We start from the raw sequence: 25369 nt of genomic DNA, 5'->3' as shown, positions 1-25369 counted from the left end.
TGAATGGCGATATCAAACATATATGTCACGTGCACAAAAGTTTTGCTGTTTTTTCACGAGTTATCACTGATTTTTTTCTTTGATAGTCGGTCACTGAAACACAATGGACTGTCCAAACTGTCCCAGCTCTCCCGTTTTTTACGATCGACTGAAATGAGAAATTTATGCGTTTTACCGCCAAAATGGACAAACCCCTGGTGACAATTTTCAAAAAAGCGAGATTCTCGTTTATCCATGAAAATACACCGCCACGTGCAAAACGTACCAAAAAAAAGGACGCGTCGTGCGTTTCGTAAAATATGCGAGCATCATGGAAAATAATGAATTTCATAAATCCCTTCGACTCGTCATTCATACAACGCGAGATGGAATCAAAATGAAAAGACATGCAATTATTTGCAACTCCCGTTACGTAACTACGATGGAATTTGATAGACTGCGAAATACTTTGTATTCCTAAAATATATTAAAGGTATAAAAAATAAAAAATTTGCTTAAAGTATTAAAAATATAAAATTTACAAATTACAGTTTGCCATTTGTAAATACCGCATGTAAATGCACGGAATGCAATGAGATATATCGTCGAATTCATGCGGTATGCACGCGCAAAATACCATGATCTCTAATCATTTCATTCGGTCTTGCTGCAATATGTATTTTGCACGCGAGAATCGGCATATCGGCACGCGAACATCCGAATAGAACGGCCATGGAAAACATAGCTGATGATCTTAGTAACGAGCTGCGAATTCATGACGTAACAGATCTAACGCATACCTCGCAAGGCCATACCGAGCATAATTGACTCTTGACTTTGTTAATTGCGCACATTTTTCTCCGCTAGCCGTATACTCGTGACGGAATATGAAATTATTTGCAGAGAGCGAGTCGAGGCACGAACCGTCATTAACCATTACGGTCGATATCCGGAATGCAGCACATCCGATAACAAAGGATGTGATGATAGAATAAATTATTTCCTGCGGGTTAATTAATCCTTAACCTATATTGTCGATCTGTAGCATCATTCGGATCATTTTTTCTTTTAATTCTGCATGAATGTAAATATTTATTTGATAATAAAATGTCATCTTCAATTGATAATATATATTATGAATATATATTATCTATAATATATATTATGAATTTTCGTTGTGTAAAAGATCGTTGACAAAAATGACATTAATATCATGAATAAAATTTTCTATTAAATTTGCATGTTATATCTAAAAGTTACACATAATAAAATTTGCGAGGAGATAATTCAATTTATATCACTCATACACAATAAAAAAAATTAAGATTAAAATATAAATACATAAAATAAATATATGTAAATTGTATAATTTAAATAAATAAATAAATATTACACAATATAAAATAATTGCCTAAAATAAAATACATAATGCGAAAAAATAAAAGTTTTCAGCAAAAAAAAATTCATTTTTGAATAAATAGATCAGATATTATATGGTATATAATAACGTATGATACATGATTATTTTACGCTTAATACACATCACAGCTCGCTGATATCTGGATAAATTACGTGTATTATGGAGTTTTTATTTTTATCGTCGACGATGTGTCGCGGGAGTCTCGCACGTGCTCTGCAGGGTACAAATAGATAGGTACGCGCCGCTGCATCTCCCGATGCTGCCGACTGCATCGCGTGCATTCACAATGCAACACGCACGATCGGCGCAGGATACCGGTCGCTGGAAAATATACTACGAGAGTGCGATGCGGACGAGCGGAACGGGAGATACGAGAGAGGAGAGAGCGGGATCGGGAAAATCTATCGATGCGGAACGACACTGCCAAGGCAAATAATTGCACCACGATCGCTATCGACAGCGGACAGATATCTCTCGATAAAGGGAAAGGGAGAGAGAGAGGGAAGGATCTTGTTCTCTTTCCTTTGATACCTGAATTATTTGCAATTTCCGTATTTGCGACTCCAAATTTTGCATATTACCAATAATGCCAATAATAATGGGATTGGGAATCTTGGTCGTGCAATGTAAATTGGAAACATTAAGTTTACGTGCGTCAATATATATGAATATTGTAATTCGATTATTAATTTATTCCAGTGATTGTGTGTGTGTGTGTATGTATTTGAGGTGCACACGATACGACCGCATCATAGAATGCACTCACGTTGAACTCGCGATGTTGCACGCACAGAGGAGGAACGCGTCGTGTGTGCAAGGAATAATGATTATTTGTCAGCCGATCGATCGTACATGTCATATCGACCTTAATTCCGCATCGCGGATCGTTTTGTGTTAATATTAATAACGATAATTTAAATTAATTATTTCCCGAGACGCGCAGACTTTTCTTCGATCCTGTTTAACAGGTTGCGAGCACGTGACACGGCAATCATCTCGTATGTTATCACGCGTACATTTCGGTCGTCACAAAACGTTGCACCTAGAATATATCCTTATCGCGTATGCGCAAGTCGCATTCGAGTAAGATAGGATCGTTATCACAGTAACTCACTTATGCACCAGTTGCGAACGGAGAACTAATCGGGTCACCCTGCCTCTCCTCTCGTCGCGATACACTCGTCCTTTATGCACTCGCACGTTGCACCATGCGTAATCTTGCCGGTTGCGACAGGCGCGATAAACGCGTTAGAGCGCGTAGACGACGCACGGCGTAAGAACGTAAGAACGTGTCGAGGTGGTGTGTCGGGGCCGAAGAAGAGGAACCCTCCCTTTCCACTACGTCGTTCACGCGCTGTTTTCTGACTCACGATTCTGACACTAGGTAGTGAGACAGAGAGGAGAAAAGGGGAGGGGAGAGAATGAGCTACTCGATTACGAATGCAACACGTGCGGAATACACCGCGCCCCGGCCTTTCTTCGTGGACGTTGCCTTCATCAATGGTTCCCTTTTTTGACGAGATTCTGACCGGTTATTGTGTTTCCGGCCGAAATGTGCTTCAGTAGCGTTGAAATTTTACGGCGAAAGTTTAATTTGATAAAAAGAAAATGGTATCGTCAGAGATTTTGACGACACGTGTTAAGACGCGAGAGAGAGAGAGAGAGAGACGCTTTATAATTTAAATTTTTTTATTCCTTCCATATTAACGAAAACAAACTAATAATGAAGTGTCTAATAAGGAAGAAATAAACGATCGGTTGAGTCAGGAAATATCTTCGAAAATATATATATCAGCAATGTGTAAATTATTACTCGAAAGATTACTATTTTAATTACGCATATTTTTATATATATAGTATAATTTTGATTGCATTAGAGGAAAAAAAGCAAATAATTAAATGATAAAAACAATTATATAATAATAAATCTGATATATAAGTAACAAAACTAATAAGAAATCGCTTAAGCGTGGCTTAAACCCATCGGCAACAGCTCGTGACATCGAAATCGATTATCGTTCATCCGTCGATTTTTCGATGTATTTTTACTTTCGCAGAGTTGAGAGAAAATTAAAGAAGGTTAACGACAATCTCATAATTAGAAGAGGATCGATCTGACGCGATGGCCGGACGAGATCGAAAACTTTCCACTCTATTTCTGTTGTAATGTAATGATCGCGTGATATTCTGACATATTACCGATGTACGTCCGTATGTATCGTACATACATGCACATCGATAGTGACAGGACGTCGGCAACCACAATGATGACGACAACGAAACACAAATAATATAACGATAAAGAGCGTCGAGGATGATATAGCATTTTGGTATGTTTGCTGAGAAACCTCTAATGAAGGCATGTACCTGGTTCATTTCCCTCTACAAACTGTATATATAGTGTATTTAAGTTATATCTATGTGTGTATGTTTATAAATATATATGTACATATTTACATGTATACGTATGTATGCATAAAATGTAGACTTAAGATTAGAAAATAGAGCTCTTCGTGAATGCTATTACTATTAAAGTGTATTTGCACTTCAAAATTAGAAGAATACTAAGGTATTGTGTGCGTACGGATTACTAAAAATTTTAAAGATAAAAATTATAACTTCAAGATAAATTTAATCAAATTAAAGTTGAATGTAAAATAACATAACATTTGCTGCATATTCGAAAAATTTGTATAATTATGTAATGTAAATTAAAATTATTGTATTTTGCCAGATAATTATATTTGCGAGCTTAAATTCAATTTATTATTCTTTAAATAATCGTACAGCTTACGATTAGCATGACACAAATATATCAGAACCGATGATCATAAATTCATTTTCTTCAATTTCTCTTTTAGACATTTGCAACATATGAAAAAAAAGAAAACAAAAATTGAAACTTGGCAAGAATTCTACGCGCACTTCCTATATTTCATAAATGCAAAAGTATTTTACGAAAATGCGGTAAATTTACGTGAGAGTCATATTTGCAACGTGGCATTTTTGGATTGACGCTTTTGCGAAGAATTTATCGTAATCATTTGCGAACGCGAACTGTAAAATAATTTATTGATGACTCAAAAAGTGACAATTGCATTACGCGAGCAATTTATCGTATGTTAAATTGTATCGTATTCAGCATCAATTATGTTCTCATTAATTATCTGTAATAAATTATGTATTATAATGATATAATGATATTCGGAGAGATTATCTTGTTTAGAAATCAACATTTAATTATACGCAATAGTTAATCTATATTTCAATAAAAAAATCGCAATATATTTCGTCTATTTATAACAACATATTGGAAAAATTTCATTTCTTTTTTTCCGAAATTTCTATTTTCTATTTCCATGGCGATCTGTTGTATATTGTAAAATACTGATAACTTTCTGATCGATTTCTCGTAATTTGTCGAGATTCTCTTTCACATCGCTGGAATGTGAAAATTTATGCCATTCACACTGTGATTTCATCGAGTGAGTCATTAACGAATATTCGAAACATCGAGCAATCGTTAATGACGATTCGATTCTCACCCCATCATCGAATTACAAGAGATTATCGATTCTTAATTATTCCATCAAACCAGATTTAAGATAGGTTCATGTATAAATTACATATACCGTTTAATTTTTATTATATTGCTTGTACTAAAACTGAAAATTTTAATTTAAATCTTAATGCAAGTTTTTAAACTGTGTGCCTCTTAATTTAATAAGTAAATTATATTCATATAAAATGGAAACATAATTAACATAAATAATTATATTTGCATTTTCTCGTTTGACACAGCACGATACTGTGACATGGATTTGTGGGATGAATCAGTAAACGACTGAGTCATCCACAAGCTATTAGTAAGCTTGATATAAATCTTTATTCGTCATAGTTTCCCTGATTAAGTTCGATAATATCATTATTTCCGTCTTGTACGAGTGTTATATAATTAGATTTCATATTTTCTTAGAGATTAATGTAATTTATTATAGTAAGTACATATACATATATATTTTTTCACGCATATGTATTTGCGTGTGTAGGCGAAGTTAATGTTGTAAAGTACAGTCAAGGTCTAAGAAAATGTTGCGCTCTCGTTTAGCTAGTTGCTCCCAGGAGGCAATTTGCTAATGGACGGACCAATAAATAAATTATTAAAAAATTATCCCAACGTACAGAAAAAGAGAAAGAAGAAAAATAATGAAAATTAAATTTCAGGTTTAGTAGTTATCGTATCATTAAATTTTGTATATTTTAATTTTTAAAATGACGAGAAAAATATTTCGTCGATATTTGTAATTCAGCAAACAGGTGATGGGGAAAAGTAATAAGAAATTCGTAGCGGAAAAGATGTGTTTCGCCTTTCACGAGTCAGACACAACTAACAGATCCAATATATATATATATATATATATATATATATCACAGAATTATATACTTATATCCGACATAAAATTACATTTTGCGAAACGTTTCCAGCATCTATATATTTTAAAAACCTTACTTAAAAATCTTAATTATATGAAAAATATACAAAATGTACACGTGGGTCAAATTCGTCACGAAACCTAATTATCAAGCTATTTTATGTTGAATCAAAAACCTATGAGAACGAGAAAGAAAGATTGCGAGAAGAGCGAAAGAAAAGAGAAGGAGCTTGATTAAGCTGACAAGGAATCATCTTCGAATCATCGTCGAGGAAACGGTAGATAAAGCTCGCGGATAGCATAGGTAGATCTCGGACGCATTGCATAGAGAAACTGCTGATATGCGGAACGCAGTAACAATAAGAGGAACGTTAAACGGTCGACGCTTCGTAGCTTATTGTTCGCCACTTCGCTTAACGGTATCATCTTTGTCCCAGAAACGCTCCCGATCTCCGTATGCACTTGGTGACACACTTTGGCACAATGGCGCGCACATTAATCGCATAACTGGCGGTGTGGTTGCGCAACCGCCCTTCCCGCATTGTTGCCCGCGAATGCACGCAAGCACGTACGACACAAGTATGTACACATATACATACACGCGCGCACGCATCGAAGAGATCGCTCCAACGTGTAACGATCTGCCCTCTTGTCGACTTATATCGTAGCTTCGTTACCGCGCGACGTCAATAATTTACGTTCGTGCGCGAGAGAATTATGACGTTTTGTCGACCGTGTTACATAACTTTGCTGCGTTACGTGATTGATACGTCGTAATTGCTGTCATTTGCTCAGTGGTAAATTTTGTGCACGAAATCCGTCGCGGTTTTTTTATCGACTTGACACGAGAGAAAAACTTTGTTGATTCGATCGATATATGTTAATATTTATTTATTAACTTAAAGTATTTGTTGTCACACGCAGTTTTTGGCAAAAACTGAATTAAAGGAATCACTGATAAGATGGCTACTATTCATTAACAATCATATTTGTAAAGATATTTTATCAGAGTGTATACTCTTAAATCTCGGTAAATAAATTCACTGAGAATTCCACGATTTTTCAGATATCTTTGTTTAAAATTTCAGGTAAAATTAATATGTTTGTATAAATACAATTTTAAAATAAATTTATTTTTTATGCGTGAACTTTATACTTTAATATAAATAAAACATTTTAATATATTTTAACCTAAAAAATTTCATGAAAATTCTATGAAAAAATTCTATGAAAATTCCCCGACTTTTCGGAGTAAAATAAAAATCTCTGAGAATTCCAGGTTTTCCAGATTCTTCCCAAAAGTATACATCTTATTTATAAAGACATAGCCGTATATCAATAAAAATAAATTGTTATTTACCTTGTCTCATTCAAAAAATTCTTCGAAAATACGAGTGTATAAACTTAAGTTAATTTTTATATTTATATTTATTATTTTAACTTTTCGGATTTTATGCAAAACTGGAAATATTAATTTTCATCTATCGATTTGGCCAATCAATTTACGATCAATCATCGCTTAACTGACAATCGCGTCTTCAATGACGACGAAAGATACACGCTCGAAATATTCATTATCTCCGGATAAATCCTAACGACACTTACATCCCGCTGTAGCGGAGCTTCGTTATGTCCCATACCATCACGAGATTGACAAATCCGGACTTAGAGTTTGCCGAGTCGATAAATTCGCTAACACACCGAGTCACCGACAACTAACAACAGATATTATTCAACAACGAGGATAACTGGATCACTGAGCATTTCCTAAATCTCCACGAGTGGCGTGTCCCGCGAGTTTCCGACCAACGAAGAGTACCATCGCCAGGATAGGCCCGCCGACTGTCGCTTCCAACCGAAAATGTCGCAAACTTGCCTAATGAATGTACAAGGTTCGCCGGCCGAGAGAGCGACGCTCTCGGAGAATATACATTCGGGTTTAACACGCGTCTTCAGGTGAAATCCGTCGTCAGATTTCGCCAACTTGGCTCCGATCTCTCGGCAATGTTCTCTAAAAGCATCTTTTGAGCACTGTGATAAACTCGCCTAACGCAATTCCGCGCTCGCCAGGACATGTGCTGCAATTTCTCAAGACAGGATGTAATTAGAGATAGATACCCAGAGATTTCGCGCATAGTTTTCCGGATTATTGGATGCGGTAAACATTGAGCGACGTACAAAGTAAAGTACTCATAATATAATTTATTAACTCATAATATACGGCGAGATAGAAAAATAAATGAATTAATTTTTGTTCTCGTGGAGGAGAGAGATAGCGCGAAATATAATCGGGAGAGACATAAGTATAAGACAATTATAAAATTGCAAATCTAAAATTCTCGAGGGCTTCAAATATACTGAACATAATTATTGAATATGCCCTTTCATACATTATAAGATTTAATTTTCAATTGTAACTAATTATATCAATATGTTGTATTTTATTTATTTCTTACTAATCGCGTGATTTATATATTGAATTATATTAATAGAGATTAATAACCACATTCCTCATTAATATCTACAAATGGAAAGTATAAAATAACCAATAAAAAATAAATTATTCTACAATAATAGAATTATCTTTTATCTTATTAATCTGAGAAATAAATGGTAAAGATAGAGAATTCGCTTCCGCGAACAGAGAAAGCATTTTCGACGCATATAAAATGAGACTTCTTCACGGCTCTCACTTTGCGATTTGTCAGAAAGACTGCAGATAGTAATCGTAATTATCTTTTTAGAATTTTGCGCTATAGATTAATATCTGGAAATTGTCATGCTTTGTTCGCAGTGTCGCGAATTAAAACAAAAATGTAACTCAGTTTTTTATAGAAAATTGCATGAAAAATCGGTTCCATTGCTTTTCGGACAAGAAATTATTCTCAGATTCACTGTAAAACTTAAACTGTAAAAGATTAATATATTATCATTATTGTTTAATTTTTGTCCTATTCAAATTCCGAAAAATAATGTAAATAAAATCAGTAATTAATCTCAAATTACGAAAAAAAAATTAAGTTTGAATACTTTGCGTTTTTGAGATAGTCAATGAATCAAAAGGTTATTGTAAAAAATAATTTGAACGTAACGACTCGAGCCTGACGTTCTTTAAAAAAATCATCAATCAAGTTCCTTAGAGTGATCTTAAAAAGCAAAGAGCCGGACCATCTCGCCTCAATTTTGTCGCCAGACGCGACAACAGAATGATTTTGATTAATTCGCGATGTTCACATTTCACGATGAAAAAGCGTCATTAATAACGCCAAGCACTTGTTTTCTTTCGAAGCTCTCGCAACGTGTGTGCGCGAAACGCGTATGTGTTTGCCGGAAAAAGATGGTGAACTTCCGGATTAATCGTACGCCTTAGTAAAAAATTTAATTGCGAGCTTTCTGCGAAACTGACGTGTCTCTCATCCAGTCCGAGAAAAGGCGCAAAAAGAATACGTCGAAATAATACGACAGGAGATCGGTCCTTGCGAGGATCAACCTCGGAGTTAAACGGCGGATGATGCGGAAAGAGCGACGTTATGATAGGCGGAAAGATAAATGAACTAATTTTTGTTTTCGTGGAGAAGAGAGATGATAGCGCGGAATATTCGAGAGACATAAAGTACAAGACAAATATTGCAAATATAAAATTCTCGGGGATTATAAATTTACATAATTATATTATTTAATCCCTAATTGCACCTAATTAGATCAATATTATATTGTATTTTATTTCTTATTAATCGCGTAATCTCATATGTATGATTTATATATTTATATTGAATTATATTAATATAAATTAATATAATAACCATTTTCCTCATTAGTATCTATAAATTAACATTACACACATCTATGATTTAAATAATATAATCCACTTTAGAAAATTAATTTATCCATATAAATGTTAATCGTTTAATTTTCTAATAAATAACTTTGAGAGAGATATTGATTTATATTTTTAATTTATCAATCAAAAGGCAATCATCAAAACTTGATTTATATTTATATCAAGACTTTTATTTTATTCTATATATTAATTTAGATTATAGAGTGGAGATGCTATAAAGGTCTAAGTGAAAATGTTTAATTCTACTGTAATCATCAGTTACTAATCCGATAACATTATAATGGTTATTATTAATATTTCGCGAAACAATACTTACAATATATCATTCGCAATATTTTTCGAATTTGCTTTCTCTCGATAGCAAAATTACTTTCGATTCTCCTTCGGTCAAAAGTTGACAACTCATTGAATAAAACTAAGTTTCTTTATGTGTTAATAATCTCAAACAAGTTATTGTAATCAAGTTATATTTATATTTTTGAGATTCGTCAATACAGTTAAGAGACTATGTCGCGAGATCATTTCGTCAATATAAACACCAATAATTAACGAATTGTGTTAGCTTAAATATCTTCATTCCAACTAAAATGATGATCAATATGTATTCTATTTATTTTATTTTATTTTTATTTCCATAAAAACGTAGTTAATATTTTAAATTATAAAAAGGATAAAGAGTGTACATGCATTTATCAGAAGATCGATAATTATGTCCAACAAGAAAAAAAGATTATTACATGCATCATGTAAAAATACGGAAATTGATGCAAAGTAAAGTTCACTTAAACGAACTTTCCAAGATAAACGCAAAATAAATTGAAGCTCCTCCTGCTATCGAGATTCTGACGGCGACGAAAGGGTTTGACAGCGTGAGGTATCGAAGAAGGGTTGCAGAGCAGCTTTAGGTTCGTGCAAGTTTAATTGGTTTCCGGAATCCATTTTGCCTGGTTTTTAGCCTCACGACGACACGTTTCATTTTACCCCTAAACCCTTGTCTGCTACGTCCGTCCCTACGTCCATCACTTCACTCTGTCTTCGGATATCGAGTTTTACGATCAACTCGCTGCGGGCGTTGAATCCGTCCGGACGTAACTTCCGCGAAAAGTGCCTCGTGCATCGCATGAAATTAAATCAGGAAATTTTCGTGACGTACGGCAGCGGGTTCGGAAAATTTTCAATCCCTCCGAGCGGACGTTTCGTAGCGAAGTTACCGTCGCGGAAAAATCCATATTTTCTCGTGATGCTTTTTGATTTTTCGCGACTTTTGATCTCGTGACGTCACATATTTTAGTGCGCAGCCAAAAGAGAGACGTTGTCTTTCTCCTTTTATATTTCTTTACATTACTTCCGGTTAATAAAATATCCAGGTTATTCATCATCTCGATCGTCTACTTGACTTCGTTAATGAGAAACTTTACATACGATATAAGAAATACAACATTAAATAGTGCCACGATATACCTGATCTTATACGTGCGAAAACGTCATTAAAAAACGTCATTAAAAAAAAATTCCACTGGCTTTACACGCATCCAAGATATAATTTAACGATTAACGATGTCATAATTAATAGAATTATATAAGTTTCCGTTATTAACGAACGAGAATAATTGACAAATCCAAGATCGTATATTTTCTAATTTCTTATTACTGAGTGAGAAAGAGAGAGATTTGTATTTTGAGATATATTTTATTTTTTTTTTCATTATTTATTTATAATTTATTTCTAGATAAAACGAAAATTTTTTGAAAAATAACTTATGTAATGAAGAAAAACAAGGAAAACTTTACGTATTGCCTCTTTCACTCTCTACCTTCCATACTCTTTATCTCTCCAAATTTTTTCCTTTATCTCGCGAGTAAAATCGCCCTCGGGGTTATGCCACGGTCAAATCTTTACCTTGCCATCAGATCGAAACGAGAGTAAGGAAAAGAGAGGACCAATATCTTGCTGACTCGGCGCTGCTGAAAAGCGTGCGCTGACATCAAAATCTTGCCGGGCCGCAAAAGCAAACGCCGCTAAACGACGCCGGCCTTAGTCGATCGCGGAGAATTTCTCTCCTCTCTTCGACGACGGCGTCTGGTACGCGTCGCGACGACCTCGGGACGGCTGAGCTAGCGTTATCGCGCCGTCGCCAAACCGGAAGACTTATTGGTCCGTGGATTCGATGACCGCGAGTCCATACGTCGCATCGGTTACAAGTCGTTTCTGCACAGGCGACCGGCTCGTTAACCACCGATCTCTAGCCAGTTTACGCGGGAAACAGTCATGTCAGCGAAACTCGCGACAAGTCACAACAAACCGTCTTTTGATCACGATAGGTATTTTGACGTATTTTCTTTTCATGTGATCGCGCGATATTGTTATCCATGTAAAATCGTTCAGCTGCAACTTTAGCAATTTTTTTGCAACGTGTTAGGAATTTTTTCTTTCTCTCTCTTGAATATTCTTTTATTTTTTTCAATTTAATTTTGTTTTTATTTTATTTATTAAAATAAAAATTAAATTAAATTAAAATAAAAATTAAATTAAATAAATGAAAATTTTAAGTGCATTTATTTTAATTCTAAATTTTATAATGTATGTATTTTGATTTTAAAAGAAACGTGTTAAATATTGATTGATATGATGTAAGTGAAATTGATTAAAAATATTCACCATTTTTTAATTTTTGCATAATCATGTTTTATAGATTTAACTTCCGCTTCTGGTTTTATTATTTTTATTTCTGCATTTGTTTTATAACATAAAGGAATTTTGTACCATAAAGAGAGAGAGAGAGAGAGAGAATGTGATAGAAAATATAATTGGAACATGAATGTTTTAATCTCTTGATGCAACATAAATTAAAAGAGACATCTCTTTTTCATGGTTAAATTGGTCTAATCTCAAGGAACATTTATCGCTTAAATTTCTATGGCTTTTATTAAGTACGCCTCACAATGCCACGTTTCCTAGACAACGACCCTCTAGAGATCGTGCCGCAACAAACGATACATTATACAGAACGGTCCAGAATTGGGTCGTGGAGTGTAAATTAAACAAACTGTGCAAATGCACCCGTTGCGCGGTAGCAAGCGCATATTTCGTTGCAGATGGCACGGTTCAAAGACGTATGCATTATGCGTGCTATGCGACAGATTTATTTTAGTTACAATGTGGACGGTCTACCATAAAGAAGATTAAATTTTATCCTATTGTTGATCTAATTACAGAAAAGCATCGCACACCAACTTTAATGCAATGAAAAAAATTATTTTATCGCTATATATTTCTTAACACTGTAACATCAAAATAGCAAGATGTTGGAATTGGAGAAAAAATTAAGCGACGATGTAATTTTTCAATTACATTATTGATAGGACGAATGTTTAGCAAATGAGTTGTGAAAATCGATTTAATATCGTATTTGATTGAAACGACTGATGGAATAATGTACGAAATAGGATACTTTTTTATCCTTGAATGGAGAAAGGTTTCACGAATTAAAAGTAGGAAGTATTTATTATCGTATCTCTAAGCAACACGCATGAGTTAGATATACCGAAAATAGTGGCGTGCGGAAATTCCCCCAGGAAACCCCGAACAATGCAATGATTCCCGGTGTCGCGTCTGAGGGAGGAAAGGGAAAGGGAAAGGGAAAAGGAAAGGGAAAAATTTCCCAGGAAGTCCGTGGAAAATTCCCGGTTAGTGTACCACCGCTTTGCCATCATCTCACGCCGGGAAATCCATTATTCTTTGATGCAAAAGCACCGCTTCCGCAGCCTTGGAAACTGTTCGGCGCGAAAGTGTTCTTAATCCTCGCTACACGTGCTTCCGTTCAGCATTGCTACGTAATTGCGAAGTGCGAGGTTCGCGAAAAGCTCATTGAGAAGTGTGTTAAAGGTCTTAGAAGCGATTATCTATATCGCATTGTTCTACGAAGATTCTATATATATACAATTTTACGATAAATTAGTATTTGATATAAAGCAATAAAAAACATTTAGCAGTAAAAAATATTTAAAAAATCTCTGTCTCACAAGATGTAAAATAGAGTAGAATAAAATAGAAAGAAGATATATATCTTAAAGAGAGAAAGATTTTTAATTTTTTATATATATCTTAAAGAGAGAGAGATTTTTAATTTTTTATATATATCTTAAAAAGAGATTTTTAATTTTTAAAAATATTGCAGAAAAACCAGAAAAGAATATAACAAAATGTTGAACGGAAAATATAGAAGAATTTACAACATGAATAAAGACACAAGAAAATATCATTAAAAAATATTAAATATCAAGAAAAATTGACAGCGATAAGATTCATAATTAAAATCTCTAATAAGAGAAAGATCATCTTTTCTGATTTTTTGATGTTAATATTATTCACAATGATAATCATTTATTCATGCATAAGAAAATACACATAATTCGTGAAGCTTTCTATGAAAGTATATGAATAATTGATATTTCTGGATGCAAAATTGCCGAGTAAATTTCTCGTTTCTTTCGCACTTGGTACGTCATTGTCTAAGAGTATGCAGTTTTTGCGAGTTCCCTTGTTCCGGACCGGACATCTCCGGTCGGGATGTCCGGTGGGACAAGAGCAGGAGAAATTAAATTTGTCCCAACATACGAGAGTGCGGTACAACGAGCCGAATGAAAAGGGGAATTTTCTGTCGACCATCAAAAGCTAGCAAACAAAGTACTCGTGATAAGTCGCTCAAGAGCAAAAGCGAAATAAAGACTCCTTCCAAACTCAGGAAGTATCAGACTCGAAAAACTATGAGAATTCACTCATAATTTAACATATTATAATGCAATAAATAAGTTACCAGTTATTTAATCAAATCATGGAATTTGTCGAGTGTTCCTTCCGTTGTTTTAAAATTAACCCTTACAAATGTGTCACAATTTAAATTTCTTCGCTGATATAAGAAAGTAAACGCGCATTATCATACAACGTGCAAACACCCATTATCCGGCATTGCCCAGTATCGCGATGACCAGAATTCGGCGGTATCTGGCGAGGATGCAGTAGGACGCATTCGGATCGATACAGAGAGGATACCGCATCACGTAAGCGAGATTGGTCGGATCCGGTAACTCGCTCGCTCGTGACCCGGGCCAGATGCGACCTTGGCCCGAATTTCGGAGATGCAGCTGCGCGCATGCCGTTACATGCATACCCGAATGTATCCATTCGCGTGCCTACGTGATCATTAAATTGTATCGCTATATGGAGCATATACCGCGCTAATCCCATTATCATTCAAAATATTATATTATTTGAAAGATTTAAAGGCCAAATAAATTTTGAAGAAAGCACCAAATGAATTCTTTGATTCGTGAAAACTCGAGATTTTATGTCGGAAAATACAACTATAAAGTAGATTCGACAAAAGTTTGATCATCGATAAATCATACCGAAGATTACAATATATTTTAACTAAATAATAAAATTCTCAAATTGATATCGTCAGACATATACGTTCGAATTAATATTTCTCGCGATATCGAACACTAATATTACGGATAAAAATGCATTTGTATTTCGCAATCGGCGCGATATCGTCGGCGAGACGAGTCCGGCGAATCACGCGGATAAAAAAGAGAGCAAAGGATTTATCTGGGGGAACCGGAATGCGTGCGCCAAACGAAGCTACGGAAAACAAAGTCCGTCAATCAACATCCGGAATTGTTTTAATCAAAGGAATAAAAATAAACAATTTACCTGAAGTTACCCCTTTGAAGTGCGCACAATTATTTTTTCATAACATGAGATGTCACATCTTGCAACACTCAATACTTCAAAATGACAGGACGGTTAGAAAGATTTTTTTTCACGGCGAAACATTGATTGAATTCAATTAAACGTTCGAGTCCGGCGCCGCCGCTTTGTCGAGTTTTTAATCGACGGTCGAACTTTCACGGGCAGCAAAAAAAAGCATTCGTGTGATTTCTGTTCTCGTTATTCATATGTGTTTTTATATGATTTTAATGTCAAAATTGTCTTTGAATCTGTTGAATTCGGTGTTAATGTTACGTAAACGACACGCGTAAATAGCGACAAACAAACGCTTTGATTGTTTCGCCGATTGTTTCGAAAATCAATAGGCAGTATCGTAGAATCGTTAGCCAATAAACGAGCGTAAAAACTAACTCATGGTTCAAAACATCGGCTGGGATTCGAATAAATGTGTATTCAGGAAATACCGGGAGTGAGTTTATATTCAGAAAAGGAACAAATGCAGCGGTGGATCAGCGGCGCACAGGTGCGCGAAACTTTTGCGGCTGGCTTAATGAAGTATTCCATTCATGGTAATGTAATGTTTAACTACTCTACTGACTCTAGCAGACTCGTGCGCGCGGAGTAGCCAAGAGCGCAATTAGTTCTACCTCGCGCGCCACCTCATCCCTTTTTCTCGATCAAAGTCGAACTTTTTTATACGTCCTACCACCGAACGAAAACTCCACTCGCGCCAGTGGGATTCTTTGAATAGCAAATGGAAGATTAGATTAGATTACATCCCCACACGAGTAAATTAAATTAAAAAAAAAAAAAAGAAAAAAAAATTTCTTAAATACTTTATATACAGACCGAAATTTCTCGCTTGAAATATTTTAAAATATGGCATCGTAAGAATCAATTCACAGTTTGCGGTGCACTTGTATAAATTGTATATCTATAATTTAATATTATATAATTTTTCGAAAACATGAGAAATATTGCATACGAAAGATGTAACTTCATTTGTCAATATTTTACAACAATGAAGATGAATAAATAGATCTTGTTATACTTGATTAAGTATAAAAAAAAATCTAATATAAATAAAATATAAAATTTTAACAAAATTAATCTAGGAACAATAATACAAAAAAACCGCAAAAAGAAAAACAGAATAAAAAAGAGAAATCGAATTAAGATTCATAAGAATATAATTTCGAGTGTTGTCGCATCGTATCTCTAATCTCGTCTAATTTTCTATTCCGCTTGCGCGATGTCGAACAGTGACCTTAACCCGATCATTCCTGGGTACACAATGATATTGAAGCCTTGTGATAACGTATGAGAAAGGTACGACAAATGGACAAGTCAATAGGAATTAAACTGGAGTAAGTCTTTAGCAAAAGTATATAACGTGTCCGGACAATCCCATTTCCATGGCACAGTCGAGCTCGGGTTCGATGAGCTCTTAATCCATCGACAATTAGCTCGTGCAAATTGGACCGATCGTGAGCTTTTCACCATTCATTCGTGATCCTTCCTCGTCGAAAATATCTGTCCGATACACGCGATTTATCTGTTTTATTCGGTTTACTTTGGAAATTAGTGTGACGAGATTCATTACACGATTACGCGCGAGTGATCGAAAACGTGAAATAAACGGTTTATATTTAACGCGTTAACATTTTTTAAATCCCTATCGAAAGAGGTATAAGACAAGTTTATTTTTGTGGGATAATAAATGAGCGAATTGTGACAAGACGAAAGTTTTATACAGCTCGAAAGTTTCGAGTGGAACTGACGAACGAACTTTGTTTTCAATTTTGAGAGAGAAGGTGTAAAAAATTATTCGTAAAAAATCTCTAAAAAAATGATGACCGAAGATATAGCTGGGCATCCACATGCATGATGTGTGGTGAAAAAATCTTAAAGAAAAAAAAACTCACCGTGAGACGTCTTCCTGGGAAACAGCCCGCGGTGTTCCGGTGCCATGCAGGGCGAGAGAAGACGCGTGGCGTGATTCCTGCGAGTACGGTAACATCGCGGTGTTGTTCTCTAGTGCCGACACGGAGCCATTTTGCTTACCTGTTGGTACAAAAGATCGTTATTTATCATTTCTTACCCCCACCTCTTTCGCATGCGCAAGATATTGAAATCATTTCGTTAACGGTGTTTACATGAATCGTTCATCTTTGTTGACATCGAACTTGTCCGACAAAAGATTTGACTGCCAGTTTAACCGATATATATATTTTCACATTTTATAAGTAGAGAATATATTTCTTGAAATAAAATATATTTCTACAAAAAATCATGATAATAATTATAAAAAATTAATTTCATGATACAAAAAAGAAAAAAAAATTGTAGATTATGTTATTGACATGTATAAATATTATTTACACATTAAAATATTTATATAAAAATACATATTTCATACAAGAAATTTTGAAAAAAAATATCCAGTTAATTTCAAATTATATAATTTTTGTACATATCACTGAAATAATTATCATATATTTCCGTTTTAATAAAAACACAAGACTAAAATACGTAAACGATTTCTGATCTGAGATATTTTTATTTATATTTGTTATTATTTTTATTATACAATTTAATACAATTCGATTTTATTATTGCATTAAATGATATTTTGACGAGTTTTTCATCTAAATATAATATTTATTATTTCATGTAAAAAAAGAATAATTAATAAATAATAAGATGGAAAATAATGATCTCAATCTAAAGCATGTTTATTTATTCGTGTGGAGTCTTCTTTGAGAAATTCACTGACCTCTCGAGCAACTGCTTGGAGATTAAAGCAAATATTCGAATAATCCCGCAGGACATACCGATCTACCGCGGCATTAAAGAAGCAATTTGAATTCAGTCGACATTAATCCACTACTTTTTCATCCGTATTGAACTATGCTATTGCGTTTTTTTTACGTTTGAAGAAAAATACAAAAAATATTGTCGCTCCATAACAATTATCTTTAATATTAATTTAACTTTAATAATCCATCATCGTTCGTAAAGAAAACAATATAAAGAAAAAATCTTACATTCGTAATTGATCTTTTTATATTCGTTCGTCAATTTTGTCCATAGATATTGAGAGAAATTTCGTTAAATCACAAGCGAGTTCGGAGCTTTTCTTTTTTTCGTCCGCGCATTTTTCCGCAGCATCGAATTTTAACATTGCACTCTCGAGATTTCCCCGATCGGACATTTCAGACGCGTGGTGCGCCGCATTCGAAGCACACGCGATAAACGGAAGAGAGAGATAAGACCGCCCGCGGGAGTGCGGGCGATTCCAAGTGAGTTTACGGGCTCCGTTTTACGAGACCGATGAATAAGTTACGGTCTCGATCGTCGGTAAAGCTCGGCTGACGGGAAAAACTCGCGGATCAAAAATTCATTTCCGCACCCCTTAAAAGCAGAACCGGAGAGCTTCGTCCGTGTTACTTTCCAGCTGGCAGGGGAGTCATGGTAAGAGAGATAGGGTCGCGGTTCATTTGAATTACAACGCGTCGCGCAAGCGTCTCTGAATAATTAATAGAACGCCGTAATTATTATTTTAATCGGGACTTTGCGATGGCGAAAATTACGATTGCGACGATGGAAATGGTGCTACAATTTTTATTAAATCAATTTATATGACCGTACGACCTTCGATGTAAATAATCGACAACGAAATAAAATCAGGCTTTATACTCTTGATAGTCTAGAAAATCGTCTTTGCGTTTATATTATGTAGAATATTCCGTCTTCAAAATGACTTTATTATAAGAAATCAGAATATCTTAAAAAATGTAAATTCAATATCATATCTAATTTATAAGATCTATTATATTTAATCTTATGGAATCCCTGAAATGTATTTAAATTTTATGAGATATTAATTATAATCTCTCTTCGCATGGAATTATTACTATCGATTTATAATTTATTATGTTTTGATCTCACTGAACAACGGTTTATGTACGAAATGCTCGAAAAATTGATTACTTACGTGGCTGAGGCGATAGAGAATTGTCCGTTGCTATTGGAGGAGGAGGCGGAGGTACGATTCCACTTTCCGGTTTGGCAACCAGAAGCACGACGCGATCTTGGGTCGCCTTCAGGGTCGCCACGGCCTCTTCGTGTGTCACGTTCTCCAGATTTTTATCGCCCTGCTGAAACCAACATGGTTCGATTTGAGCGATATGTGCGCTTTTTTGTTCGTGTGCATTTAACATTGATTCGTTGACGATCAAGGGCAAAGGAAATTATTTGAAACATTGCCAAGCATCTATTTCTTCGCAGATTGAAATTTAAAGCACAACGCGTCTCGCCAATGATATCCACATATAGAATGAGTCATTAGAAATTCGCGTCTAGTTTCTAGTGAAGTCGCAAAATGCCAAACAAAATATATACGTAAATAAACAAGATATATTTCTGCATTTATGCTTGGCATTCGTATTAATTCTCCGCGCGATTTATTCATTTCTCGGGTAGATATCATTCATTGGGAAATGTCCTACTTTTCCGTTTTCTGTTTATCGAGAAACCGACAAGAAAGAGACTGTTTCTGAGATACGAACTTGGCATAGTCATACGACGTACACAAACGACTCGATCACAGTATCGTGAGCATTCAATAATTGATTTTCCCCGTTCAATTTCCCCTGTCAATCTCTCTTTCGTTTCCACCTTCTTTTTCCCTCTTCTTTCATTCACCGCAATTGTCTCTCTAGAGATACTGAAGACAATCGGATTATCGAGTTGACGCGCATTAAAAAATGATTAGCGGACATTGCAACACGATGCTTTTTAATAGATCTCTAATCTGCGATTTGGTAGCGTGATATAAATTCAATAGCAAACGGTATAGAAATAAACATATATAAGAAACATATGTATCTTAATCGAGACAGAATTTAATTTTTAGTAGTAATATATTAAAGAATAAACATTAAGATTATATATATAAGAATGATTTTTAATACAACCATCTTAAAGGATTATATTTCCATAATTTTATCGATGATTATATATTAAAATTTTTAGATAACTAATTTAAAATAATTATTTTTAAATTATAATAAATTTATAAAGAAAATATATTTTGAACAAACATTATATAAATGAAAAGAGATGTAGGATCGCGATGTAATGAAGTGAGATAGAAAGTTCTCGTCTAGAAAAACCGGCTTAAAGTGCGGATAGGAAAAGTAGATTAGAACGGTTTTCCAAGACGCCGCCAAAGTAATTGATAGCTCTTCCATCAACGTTGTACAACTGGCGTTATATGGCCAACGGCAGCTTTCGCTAGTCTACGATTTTTCGCTTCGACGATTTCACTACTTTTAAGGCACCCTTTTGGGAACCGCGCCAAAAAAGCGCCGATTAAAGCTATCGCCGAACGAGTCGGCTGGCGTGATTTATGACTATCGGAAAGTGAAGTGTAAAATGCACGTGTACGATCGAAAGATGCTTTCTCTTTCTCTCTCTATCTTTCTTTCTCTTTCTACGTAACGGAAGTGCGTTGAAAGTCAGCTTTTTCATGCCAATGTCGAAGGTAATCGTCGGTGGTTGTCGATTATGAAATTAATCGAAATCCGAGCGATTCGTCCATTTTCTCATAAGATTTCGTCCTCAAATTTATTTATTATTTATGCACAATTCATTAGGAATTTTTTTTTATCTTTCACAAAACAATCAATGTAAGAAATAAATAGAAAAATAAAACGTTAAAATCTAGCGATAAAATGATTTTTCTTAATCTTAACAGAATTAAGAAAGCGAATTTGAAATTACATTATTGCTCGATCTATCAAGAGAAAAAATTGAAGAAATTTCCATATCGAAAGTTTAATCGAATCCTGATCCACTCTAAAAAAAGAGAGAGAAATCCTTCCATTATAAATTTTAAAATTTTATAATTAGATGAAAGAAACTTGTGACATGTTCCGTGGGATTGTGAAAAAATATCTTTATTACTTTTGGCAATCCACTAGGATCTCAAGTTTTTTTATGGATTATAAAACTATAAAATTTATAATCCATTATAAATTTATAAATTTATAATAGACAGAGGCATCTTCGAACTGGATTAGAGCGCGATTAAATTTTTTAAATGAAAATTTGTTTACAATCAGCTGTTTACGACAGCGTCCCGAAACTTTCTCACCGTTTACGTTTTATTCTTCCACATGGAAAAGTAATTATCGATCGTACGGTAATTAGTTTCAGCGTGTGCAAGTTCGAAGTTTTCGAGAGTAATTATAAAACTCGAAATGTGCTTTCCAGACTCACTCGAGCACAAATACACAATTCACGTTTTTTTCACAGCGATTTATATGCGCGTTTTCCAATTGCAAATATAAATTTTCTACGCTTTCGAAGCAAAGGCCGCTTTTATTTTTATTTTAAACTGTATTTCGAAGTAGATGGGAGATTTAGATAGAATCATTAGATTTTATTTCAGAGCAACAATCGAAGTTATCTTAAATCTTTTTGGCGAACCTCTGGAATAAAGCATCATGCCACAAAACTCTATTTCTTTCTGTTATTATGAAATTCTTAAAGATCATAAGGATGAGATCTTTTGAGCATGAAGAGAGATTCAATTAAACTTTCAACATGAAAATTTTCTAAATTTTACATTAATGTAAAACTTTTTCTTTCATGGCTCTTATTATATTTTATTCAAATAATATAATAATAAAAATATCTCTCCCATAACATATTATTGATTCTTATTTTTTGGACAGCAATATAAAAAATACATGTATATGTAACGCGTGCGATAAACATGTTATTATAAAATAATCCTCTTTATTACCAAAATCAAGTAATATTGCGGGAAAGGAATTCGATCAATTACTCATATCTTTCTACATCCATATCTTTTTAGTAGAAAAAGAGAGAGAAAGAGAAAAGAGAATGTCACACATATGAAAGAGTCGCTTTTTTAAAATGAAAAATGGTTGAGATTTTATTTTTCTACAAACACACGTGCTGTTTTTCAACTGTGGAAAACGACCAAAACATAAAGGCTTACATCGTTTCAACCTATTTATCTCGAAACGAGTGTTTGTGCTGTGCGATTCAACATATCGTATATTTTGCAACTCATAATTTGAGCCGGACAAAATATGATATTTATACTGATATTTCGACAAAACGCAAACTTTCGTAGCGCGAAGAGCAAATGATCTGATTTACTTACCAGAGCGTTCCTGACGGCCACCAATTTGTCACCAACGACGAGACGACCGTCTACTTGAGCGGCTCCGCCATCCATGATTTTGGTGACGTAAATCCCATTGTCACCCGGTATATGCTGATTGCCGATACCGCCGGCAATGCTGAAGCCAAGGCCCTTGTTACCCTTGATAAGCTCGATCTCCATTAGCTGAGTGTGTCTCCGTCGACGTACATACTGAAAATTGATGACATAACATTAATTGAGCACGGACTCGAAAGATCTCGTCGATCAACGAGGAAATTTAATGTTTTCAAATTTAAACAATACTCGTTTCGTTTGAGAGGTCTTTAAAAAAGAAGCTCTATGCGCTCTTTCATTCCTGGTATAACAATGAATCCACATAATGAAATGCTCACCCGATAGCGGAGAGATATATACCATTCGAACTACTCTCGTTTACCTGGTGAGATTTATAAAGTAGATTTGTTTCTGTTCGACGCAATGCTCCTTAAAGGTCTGTTTATATCGCCGTTAAGTGGCTCAGTACGTTAATTAAACTTTGCATAGGAAAAGCACTATTAAATGTTTCGTGGAGAGATTTATACATTTTACGATAATATAAATAACTAAAATATTGATTAAAACTGAAATATACGAAAAAAAATTTTTTTTTATCATTTAAAATCACTGATTTTATAATACATAAAATAATGATTGTAAATATAACGATTATAATATGTTGATAAAAATAATTTAATTTAACAGATATATTAAATGTATAAATCAAGCGTTCTCATTATTTTATGTCGCAATATCTGCAATGTAAAATAACGACCAGTTTCCCTGTGTAAATCTATTGTAAATATTTAAAAACTTGTGTTTAAAATTGAATACAATAATTTACATGAACTAAATTTATTGCGTATCATTAATAAATCTAGATTGTATAAAATCAAATTTATTTCGACGATTATTCTTGTATTAAAGATGTGTTTACGCGTAACGAGAAGTAGCTGTAAAGCGAGGATTTATATCTGCAATAATAATATTTAGAATGTTCCAGCCGTAACTGCTTTTATGCTTTTCTCATAGTTATTTCCAGATTCGAAGAGTTAAAAGTACGCGGAGACTCCTCGAATGTCTCTAAAATTTCCGGCGATGTAAAGTCATAAAAATCATTCGTCAGTCATTGTAAAAGTCATTACTCCCGAAATATTTTATTAGCATTAATATTATCTTATTTGAATTTTTCGAAAAGGAAAATGCAATCTCATAAATTTTAGAAAAATTTTTAGTAAAAACTTTCAAAACAAGAACGCACGATCGATATCTTTGATTATCAGATCAAACTATCATCAACCTTTTTATTCCCTCGAAAAAAAAACTACAACAATACCTACAATTCACCTGGGATTTTCATCCAAGGGTGACATTAACGTATATTCGAGAAGCGTGTAACGAACGATTCCATCGAAACTTTTTCTCGGCGACTTTGCCGGGTTACAGGAATCTCGAAAGGCATGGATGAATGATCGTCGCTTTGGGACTTTTCTCAAGCGTAAGCCCAAGATATTCGATGCGTCTTTATGACAAATATGGAATCGGGGAAAGGCCGTCAATCCCGCAAAACTTTCTGCGACTCGAATGTCGCCATGAAATTGATGACAGCGAGAAAAAAATCGAAAGACACTTTGACGAGAAAGTTTGGGATAAGCGAAATTGCGAAAAAACACGCGCGATAATGGCATGCAAAATAATTAAAATGTTGATTATTAAATAAAGAATGCGAGTGACGGCGATACACGAAGTAATCGCTAATATTTCCTTATATTTCATGAATGTCAATGCACATCTTAAATAAGCAGCAATAATATACTGTTAACATTTACCTAATATGTGGTTAATTTAGCACTCGGCTATTAACTATTGGCAGATAGCTCAGAAATTGAATATGCATACATAGCGTGAGTTTAACAGCAGAAAGCACATGCATTACAACATTTGCAATTCAATTATTCCCGACACATTCGTCGCGCAATTAAATCTGCGCACTTGAGATGCACATATGATATGGTATGCCATCGTAGTATGTAATAATGTGCTGTCGTTCTAACGCTTGTGCAATTCAATTAAATTCGGATTTGACATTTACATGCGTTCGCACATAGTAAAATAATACATCAATTAACATTAATCTTTAGAAAATTGAATTTTTCAATGTTGTAATTTGCATATTACTTAACTTGTAAATTGATACTATTAATTAGAAATATCGAGATATTGTGCTTATAGGTACATAATGTGAGTCAAAAATACATTTGCATACCTTAAATGATCGATTTCAAAGAATTGATTTTTTTAAGAAAAAACGTGTGTGTCTGTGAAAAATATATTTTATATGTATTTCTCGATAGAGACATACTTTGATAGAAATATATAGAGGAAAGATATCAAAAAGATACACAAACGAAAGTAAACTCTCTTAAACCAATATAACTATTTCTCAGCAATTAAGTGATGCACTTTATCAGAGTTGATAAGAACTTGATCCGCGTAATTAGTTTATTCAGAAGTTCATATTTTATACATCAGTTGTTCATTTGCATATTGACTCTTAAAGTTTGAAAGTTTTTTACTATGTAATTTTCCTTGACAAAAAATTAATTAAATATATAATCTAAATAATCACATATTAAAAGGTGGAGATTTTTTTGGTAATATTATTCTATATATTTATATATAGGTTTCTAATCTGTTTTATTTCTATTTTTATCTTTTTTAA

General features: G+C 34.1%; 1 protein-coding gene across 12 annotated transcripts in view; it reads right to left on the bottom strand.

Moving 5' to 3' along the window:
* Dlg1 (MAGUK family member discs large 1) overlaps window positions 1-25369 on the bottom strand; it is a 276280-nt gene that overhangs the window by 45635 nt on the left and 205276 nt on the right. For 10 of the 12 annotated variants that reach the window (XM_083099768.1, XM_083099758.1, XM_083099762.1 and 7 more), the window contains 3 exons: window positions 22609-22821; window positions 19405-19567; window positions 17333-17471 (listed from right to left, as the gene is read on the bottom strand). In XM_083099768.1, coding sequence (XP_082955894.1) covers window positions 17333-17471; window positions 19405-19567; window positions 22609-22821 — 515 coding nt within the window. The remainder of the gene's footprint in view (window positions 1-17332; window positions 17472-19404; window positions 19568-22608; window positions 22822-25369) is intronic. The other 2 variants (XM_083099759.1, XM_083099769.1) reach the window with 1 other exon arrangement.

The sequence above is a fragment of the Camponotus vicinus genome, unplaced genomic scaffold (assembly GCF_025532165.1).
Source record: "Camponotus vicinus isolate PSW18456_S1 unplaced genomic scaffold, iyCamVici1.0 SCAF_5, whole genome shotgun sequence".
In the NCBI taxonomy this organism is placed as follows: Eukaryota; Metazoa; Arthropoda; class Insecta; order Hymenoptera; family Formicidae; genus Camponotus; species Camponotus vicinus.
Note: the sequence above shows the minus strand (reverse complement) of the source record. Positions and strands in the feature narration are given on the sequence as shown.